Source organism: Anopheles aquasalis, chromosome 2 (assembly GCF_943734665.1).
Source record: "Anopheles aquasalis chromosome 2, idAnoAquaMG_Q_19, whole genome shotgun sequence".
NCBI lineage: Eukaryota > Metazoa > Arthropoda > Insecta > Diptera > Culicidae > Anopheles > Anopheles aquasalis.
In genome coordinates, this window is record NC_064877.1 from 73,083,147 (window position 1) to 73,091,979 (window position 8,833).

The 8,833-nt window shown below is 50.6% G+C and overlaps 1 protein-coding gene across 1 annotated transcript in view; it reads right to left on the bottom strand.

The window, feature by feature from the left end:
- LOC126581390 (uncharacterized) overlaps window positions 1–6,964 on the bottom strand; it is a 15,562-nt gene extending 8,598 nt beyond the window's left edge. The window contains exons 1-2 of the mRNA XM_050244996.1: window positions 5,457–6,964; window positions 5,268–5,389 (exon numbers count right to left, since the gene is read on the bottom strand). Coding sequence (XP_050100953.1) covers window positions 5,268–5,389; window positions 5,457–6,964 — 1,630 coding nt within the window. The remainder of the gene's footprint in view (window positions 1–5,267; window positions 5,390–5,456) is intronic.
- Between the last annotated feature and the right edge of the window lie 1,869 nt (window positions 6,965–8,833).

Sequence of the window (8,833 nt, forward strand, 5' to 3'; positions counted from 1 at the left end):
TGCCGCATCCACGGCAACAGTTTACGCCGAGTGTCCCAATTTCGCGGTGAAAAATTGCCCAAACAGATCAGACAGGCGTGGAAACTGCGGCTGCTATTACTGCGAGAGACAGCCAGAGTAACAGTGTTCTAGCCAGTAACGTGCACAACAGCACGGTGTATTTCAATTTCAAAGAATACGCCCAGGATGTTCTTTTCGCTTTCAAGTAATTTAAGGCAATGGTTTGAACAAGTAGAGGTCAAAGTGCAATGAACGAGTTTTCGACGCCGAAAGTATGTTCAGAAATGCTCATCACACAAGATGCTGTTGTGAGATTGCTCATCACACAAGGTTGTACCTTTCAAATCCTTTCGTTGAAACATTTTTGAAGCTCAAAAACAGATCAATCTCTTTGCTTGAACAATCTCATGTGTTTTATTTGCCCGTTGGGTTAATGCAAAGTTGTTTAAAAATATCAATCTGATTTCGAAATATAAAGATACGCAGAAGAAGTACTGTTGTGTGATGGAAGTGTACTGTTTTAGTTACAATACAGACATTAACAGCCACCAGCAATTAATCTTGATTGTTCAAACCCTTTTAACCCTTTTTTTTACTCTCAAGAGATTTGTATTTCAGTTCAAACCGGATTGATCATTAAATTGATCCAGTTCTTTTACGTCTTCTAAAAATGTCCCTTTACTAACTTTTTTCCATGCATTAATTTAATCGACAAACGAGTTCACCTTTCTAATGCACTTGTTGCTAAAATATCCATGAGTCTGAGTTTCGATGTTCAAATGCAACAAACATGAAACTGCGCATCGATTATGACCCATTACAGTTTCTATTAAACTGCTCTTTCTATCAAAAAGAATCAAAACTGTTCCCTTGTGCCTCGTGAATTAGAATGCTACCATTTGTTATCCGCATTGCAATCGAGCTAAGGGCTTCGCAACGTCAGCTTGCACACTGGATACCATTCACCTCGGCTCGCCCCAAGCCTTCCAGGCCAATTTATGATTTTCATAACCTCTTGCCCCACGCAAAAAAAAACGAAACACAAAAAAACGAACACCATTGAACGCCAGTGTTCTGCAGCAATCACGAGGAACGTAATTTGTGCGTCTACCTCTGCACCACCTTTGCCCCATTTCGAATCGATCCGTACCATAAACCGATGCTGGCTGGCACGAAACAACGAACCAGGCGTGGAATGATTGAATTTTCTCCAGCTTTCCCGTCTTTCGGGGGTTTCCATTTCCATCAATCCATTCCATCCGCCAGCCCTAACCGTTAAAGTGAATCAAAACGCTCCTAGCCCTCGCATACACACGACCATAGAGACCGAAACGGAGGGCAAAGCGTCGTAATTACGTTAGCACATTTTCCGCGCCTCGCATAAAAAAAAGGCCAGGCGAGCCAGGGCGAGCTTTTCGGTGCTGGCCGCGGTCACGCCGCGCACATTACGACGAGGGACCTCTCTCTCCATGTCTGGCCAGCTGGCAGTGCAACGACGACGAAGAAAGTTTACGCTTCTTGAAATTCACTCAAAACACCCACCCTGTCCAGCTGCAGAAGGGACAGAAGGTGCCGGCCAGCCAACCAACCAGCCAGCCAGCTAGTGAAAAAACATTCCCAGTCAAAGTTCGCTCCAAAAAACAGGAGAAGAAGAAGCAGCAGCAACGTTGAAAACAAACGTGCGCGTTACGCAACGTGCGGCCCGATAAAAGCTCCACGATTTATTGTTGCACGCGGCATTCATTATGTTTTTATGTAGCACTTTGTTCCAGTTAGCCATCGCCGCAGGCCGCGTGGTGATAGGCTGCTACAGCCGCCGGTGGCCATAGCGTGACGGGGGTGCGAACCACGTCCTGACAGCCACCGACGAGCAGCACCATTTTTCGGTAATTTAATAAGCGCGAGCGCTCCTCCGTGAGTTTCATTAGGAAGGCCGCTCGAGCTGAAGGAAAACGGAAGCTGCAGCATCAACGGCGTCACAACAGGTCATGGCTGGCACGCAGCCGTGCTTATCTCAAGGAAATCCCCCTGGTGGCCCGTAGTGCCCCCCCTTAGTGTGCGTAGAGGAGAGAAAATTTCTCCGGAAAAATCAATAAGTGAATCGTAGTTGGCCTGATGCTGGGTAACACGCAGCAATCAACGAGAGATCGAAACCGGAGCGCAACAACCGCCATCGGAAGCGGCCAATTGACGACGGCCGGTGGGCATAACGGGGGGAAATGAATAACGAATCGAACCGATACTCTGATGGGCAGCAGCAGCAGCAGCGGGATGCGATAATAGGCTCGCATCCGGAGCCGGCTTCGAAAAAAAACCCGTTCGCTGATAACGCGATCGCAAGAGATGACATAATCAGTCACTCCGTGGCTGGTTCCACGGCAGGACCACTCGCATAAACACACAACGTCCAACACACAACTCACGAACCTGTTTCCGGAGCAACTGGTGGTGGTGGTGGTGGTTGGCAACTTTCACTCCATATTTTATCCGCTCGAAAACGTGGAGCGCGGAATTGTGTGAGCGTCATCGGCGAGTGTGTGTGCATCGCGCCGATCGATGATGATGATGATGATGATGACGGTGTTTGGCTTGCGACATGGCTGGTTTTGTCGCGAGCGCGCGCGCGCTATTTGCACGCTTGGCCCGGGGTGTCGTGACATGATTTACGGGAAAAACTATCCTTCGGACCGATCCGGCCTGAGAGGCCTGACCGTGTGTTTGGTTTTGCTGCTGCTGCTGATGCTGCGCGGGCTGCAAAAAAAAACAAACATTACGCGTACTCCGGTACAACATTCACCGCCGGTTAGCAATCGCGTAAGGCTCGTGCAATGCGGAAGCCAAATGTTTGTTTGGTCAAAGATGCTTTCTCAGCTCCCTGCCCCCCGAACAACCGGTGTGCGGTGGTCTCGATTGGCTCACTAATTATTGATGGACGCTTGCGATGGCTTTAAAGGAAAGAAGAGAAAAACTTGAACGGAACAAGTTACACGACGGTTTATACCATCGATGGATTGGATGTTTTCGCTTGTCGAGCATGCGATAGCACCCCTGGCTATGGTCGATTTAGTTTGCTGTTGAGGGTAATGGCAGCTTCACTTGTGGTTTTTACCACGAAAATAGTGTAAAGCTTTGGATTTTATTATTCTACTATCATCAGGATGTGTAATCCTCAAAAGATTTACTATTTTTCTAGTAGTAAGAATGGTTCTCAGGTGTTGGAGTAGATTTGTGCATTTATTGCATGCAGAATTCTAGTACTTTTCAGTCTAATTCCGATTCAATCCAATCCATTTTACTATTAATAAGGATTTTGGCATTCATTCTATTGTTGTTGCCTTTAAAGCTTTCATCTAGAATTTATGTAAATGATAAAATAAGCTAGACAGATTCGTTTCGAAGAAACATTCACAACACAACTTGCAGTAAAATCACCCCATATTAGATAATAATCATTCGTGAGACCTACTACTTGTCTAGAAGATGATTAAAGACTGGGTAAGGGCGGTTTCTTTTACTCTGAAACCCTCATCCGATCATCCGATCATCTTAGGCCCAAAACATGGCCCAGCATTACGTCATGCATATGCATATTATCCCGTAATCATCCCTCAATCATCCCTCAAGCATCCCCTTGCGACAATTACTACGCAGCTTGACAACGAAGTGAGACACAATCCACAATGACAACCCAGTATAAACATCCTTCTTCGATTGGGAAACGCGGGACCATCCGCTGTTACCACATTCAGGCACAGCAACAAACCTTTTTCTTTGTACTGTTGCTTCGTTCCTCCTCTCCAAAACACCATTTCCAACCTCTCCCTATCTCTCCACGACCAATTTGAAGAGGCCATCCGTAGCAGCAGCAACAGTAACAGCAACAAGCGGCAAGAAAACAACAAAATCTCCAAACAATTTACAATTAACACAAAATTAACGCAACTCGCGCGCAACTCAATCGAATGGGGCATCCGGGACTGGGGAGCAGTTTAGCGGTGGAAAATGGGGGCCGAGTGGGAAGGCGGTAACAACACACAAGTTGCAGGTTGCAGGTTGCCAACTCCCCTTGCACCCCACCCGTCCCCCCCCCCCCCATTCCGAACCCAACCGGAGAAAGTATTTTCGTTAAGTGTAGCAATATAACGCCTTTCGCGCCGAACGCGCTCGCGCGCTAAAGTCAATCTATTTCCACCATCATCTCTTGCACCAGCTAGCGGCAGCGCATGCAGTGCAGCAACATGCTCAGGTTGGTTTGGGGCTCACGGCGATGAGAGAAGGAGACACACTAGGAGGAGTTGTGTAAGTCCTCCTGTACCAATCTCTCTCTCTCTCTCTCTTTCTCTCCTTTCAAGCTAGATGACGATCACTAGACGGATTTGGATCGTACAAAGTTCACAACCTAAAGCCCGACCGACTCTGGTAGCCTGTAACTGTAACGGTAGCACCATTTTGACGAGGTGGAAAGATTAGGCCACATAGATTGGGACGGTCGATCCCTGGTGATTTCGCTCCCCGATCCCCGAAACAGGGCGTTGCGCGGTTACGTTGGCTTCTGACGATTGCATCGATCGAGCCGCGATCACAGGAGAAGAGGAGCATCGAGTGATCGAGGATCCGGAGCGTGCCTCGTTTCGCTCTGGTTCAGCAGAGGCCCCTAGACACCGTACTGCGTTGGGTTGGGACGAATCGACTCCCCGATCGACTTTCAACATCGCTTAAGGGCACGATTGTGCGAGCGTAAGAGTGGTTGGCTAGTTTTTTTAGGCTAGTAGGCAGATTAATAGGAATGGGCCCCGCGTATCAGTAGTATGAATGAGGATCCTGAGCATCTTGAGAGATCATTGAGTGAGGATAGCAGATGGGAGGCAGTTTAGAAGGGAAAAACCCCGGAAGCGGGCAAGGGTTAGCAACGATCTTCGGATGATATTTACAAGAGCTGAGTGTATGAGTGGCGCGATCGTCCGATCGAGATGAGAGAGAGGTAGAAGTGCTTTTGAGCGTTAGTACAGTAGAGTCCTTAGGCTCAACTCTCGTCAGCTCATCTGACACCCTCTCACCACGAAACACACACATAGACACATACACAGATGATCGACGTGATCAATGGAAAAGAGAGCACACGCAAAATGAAAGTTTAGACAGAGAGAGAGACAGAGAGACAGAGAGAGAGAGGAGGAGATAGATGAGAAGAAGGACACAGAAGGGGGCGGGAAAGAGCGAGGAGCGCGCATGATCGAATCGAATGATCGGTGACAGTTCGCACTTACCACGGTCTTTGCTGGTCGTCGTCGTGGTCGTTGTCGCCGGCTCATCGTTGATGTCATCCTGATTGAACTCGTTCCGAACGTCCTGGATCGCCGCCAACTCGTTGAGGCCAAAGTTTTGATCCCTGTGGAAAGAGAGAGAGAAGTCATTAACAACTCGCTCGATCAATCAACTCGCTTTGCAACACGCACCTAAACACAACATTGTCCACACCGAATCCCGACGGTCCGGATAGATCACCCTGCGGAAAGACGACACGCGGTGATCGCGTCTTCCACAGCGGTTGGTAGATCTTCTGGTTCGGTTCGGTGTACAGCTTGGCCGGGAAGTACGGTGGCCGACCGCCACCATTCACCGGTACCGACTGATAAGGGCTATCGGTGTAATATCCGTTCGGATCGAACGTCCGGAAGCTCTTAGCCCCGTCACCGATACCGAAATCGCCACCGAATGGTCGCTGAATGGCCGTCACTGGACCGGATACATCACCGAACTTCGTCACCTGCTCCTGATCCCGGAATGGTTGCTTCACGTTCACCGCACCCGGGAACTCGATCAAGCGGCTTGGCCGCGCCAGTGACTCCGCCGGACGCAGATCTAACAAGGGCCCGGGTGGTGGCCCCGGACGACCAGGGAAGTCCCGGAAGTACCGATTGGCGTACAGATTGCGAGTGAAATCATCATCGCTGGCACGTGTCTGGCGCGCATCGAACCCACCGCCGACGATGGCCGGATCCGAACCTTCGAGGGGACCGTATTCGTCCGCCGTACTGACCGGTTGCTGGAAGATGCCCAGATTGTCCCCGAGCGTAAGACTTTCCTCGCTGTATCCCTGAGGGGTGAAGGTGTTTGCCGCTTTAAGGACGGGTCCAGGGAATTTGAGTCCCGATCGCCGTGCACCGATCATCGGTGTATCCGAGCGAGAGTAGCTGCTACCGTTGGCCGCTTCTTCACTCTGGTCCACCGGTTCGCGGTCCTCCTCTGACGGGAGCTTCGATCCGTGCGGTGGTTCATCATTTTCCGTGTCCTTCGGTGGATGGTTCGGTTGCGCGGGTTTCAAATCAGCCGGCGATGGTTGACCGTCTTCCTGGTAGAAGTAACTGATTGGGATGATCTTGTAGCGATGCTGCTGCTGCTGTTGGCGCTGTTGACGGCTCACGTTCTGGTAGTAGTTGTACTGTTCGTACCCTTGCTGTTGCTGCTCGGGCGATGGCAGCACCGAAATGGCTGCCGATTGCTCTCCGACACCGGCCAGAGGACCTTCGACCGTCTCATCGGAGCGTCGCATCTGGAAAGCCTTCGATTGACGACGCTGTACGGCTCCGTTAGCTTCATGATGCTCTTCTGATGCTGCTGCTACTGTTGCCGCCTGCTGAGGTGTTTGATCGTAGCGGAAAGCCCCAAAAGTCGAGTGCAGATTGCGGCTATTCGGTGTCCGGCTATCGATGTAACGGATGTTGTCAACGCGCGAGAAGAGTTGGTGTGGTACGAGTAGATTGCGCGCCGGTCGGCTTTGTCCCGTGCTCCAGGGACTGACCTGCTCAACGCGCACAGACCCAAGGCCCGGATTGGCGAACGTCCTTGGGACTTGGGCGTTCAGCTTATTGTTGGTGTTCTTCGCGTTCGGTGATTCGATCGCATGGGCAAGCAGTATTCCGGCAACAATCGTTAGCAGTCTCCATTTGGTGGGACCTAACATTTTACCTCATCTACCGGGAACCACCTTCCAGCCTTCCTGCCTTCCTGCCTGCCTTCCTACCTCGTTCGTGTCTTTGAAGTCCGTGATGATGCTGATCAGATCAGAGTAGATCACCGAGTGTCAAGCAGGAGAGGGCGCTAAAGGGCGTTCCAATGCTTCGTTTGCTCGCTCACACTAGTTAGCACTCGCCATTAACTCGCACTCGATAGTAGAGATGAGGAATCTGGACCAGTGTTGTCAATGTTGAGGCTATGGTTGGGAGAATATCGGAAAAAAGGGTTAACACCATCAGATCACCCTGGAACACACTTTGGAAACAAGGGAAACACTCTAGCACTGTAACACTGTCTGTCTTGCAGTCACAAACAGTGTTCCTCGAATTTTCACTTTCATTTCGGACACATTACCACCACCACCACCACCTAAACGTCCACCAGTACACGCGATCGTTGTGCAGGAAAATCACGATCACCCTCGAGTTTGCGTTCGCAAAGCTGCGCTCCATTTTGTGCACCATTTCCTTTCGTTTTGTTCGCATAAAGGGCCCGGGACCGTAGCGCCGGGTGCCGTGTCCGTCCCTGTTCATGTCCCTGTGCGTGGCAACGTCCTCGACCTCTCGACTGGCTGGCTAGTGCGAGCTCGCACTCCTCGCAGTCCATTGCTCCGCTGCACTGCCATCGGAAACACCTGCGCTTCGAACGCTCGATTCATATAGACAGCGCACATACACCGACAAACACAGACACCGGGAAGGAGTTGGCCACAATCTACTTTCTTTTTCATCAAGCTACAAGCACACAAACACACACAGCTCCTTCAAGTAGCGATCAACTTCCCCATCGATGCACACACGATCATGATCGTCGCTGGTAGTAGCCAACAGCAGCAGCAGTAGCAGCGACTGGAGAGATGCAAAGAGTTTCCAGTTCCAATTTAATGCTCCCAATCCCGCGTGATCGGATTCGTCTGGCTGGTTCCGGGATCCCGTTCGATCGAGTTGAGCGACCGATCTCGCTGCAATCGAAGCTTCGTCTCGCGCCATCAACAAACTGACACCTTGGGTGCTGCATTGTTTTGTTGGATGAGATTTTTGGATGAGGATCAAACCATCACCGAACCATAAAGCCGAACCTAGATGACGGCGAAATGGCGCCACTCATAACGGCTTCATCTTCACGCTGGGAGTATCTTCAGACCGGGACAGCGAGGGGAGCATAAATGAATAATCAAATGAGTCGCTGCTGTCTGGGTAGAGGTGTCGTTGATTGCGCTGAGAGCTGCGTTCGGCTTTCACACAGTGACCATGCTGCTGCTACTGGTGCTGCTGCTGCTACTGTTACTGATCATCATTACCGAGTACAGGCGGCCGATCGAGAGGCCAAAGCCGTGGAGGGCCGCTTTAATCGCGTTACGCCCGCACGCGCTCGCGCGCTCACTCGCCGGGAGGGCGAAATGGAAATTAATTTCACTTTTAATTTCGTGCATCCATTTCACCATTTTGTCGGCTTCAAACTACGATGCGTGTTGTTGTGGCTGCCCATGATCACCAACTACCTTCGTCTCGGGCTCGGTCGTAATCGCAATAATATCAATCCTCCTTCACCGAGCCTGTCACTTGAGGGTGGCTTTAGGTTCAAGTAACTCTCCTTTCCTCCGTCGCGTATCGCATAACAACTGAACGGGTGGACTCGCGGTGGCGCTCGAGGCTGATGAACACATAGATATGCTGCTGTGTGCTGTGATGGATTACGAAATCGAGCTCGGTCGAGGTTTACGGTCGGTTAACGGCCGCCAGCTGAGCGGAGGAAGTTTGGCCGAGATGCCTTTGAGGCGCTGAGGGATGAGTCGCAGCAGCAGGCTGCTAATCAG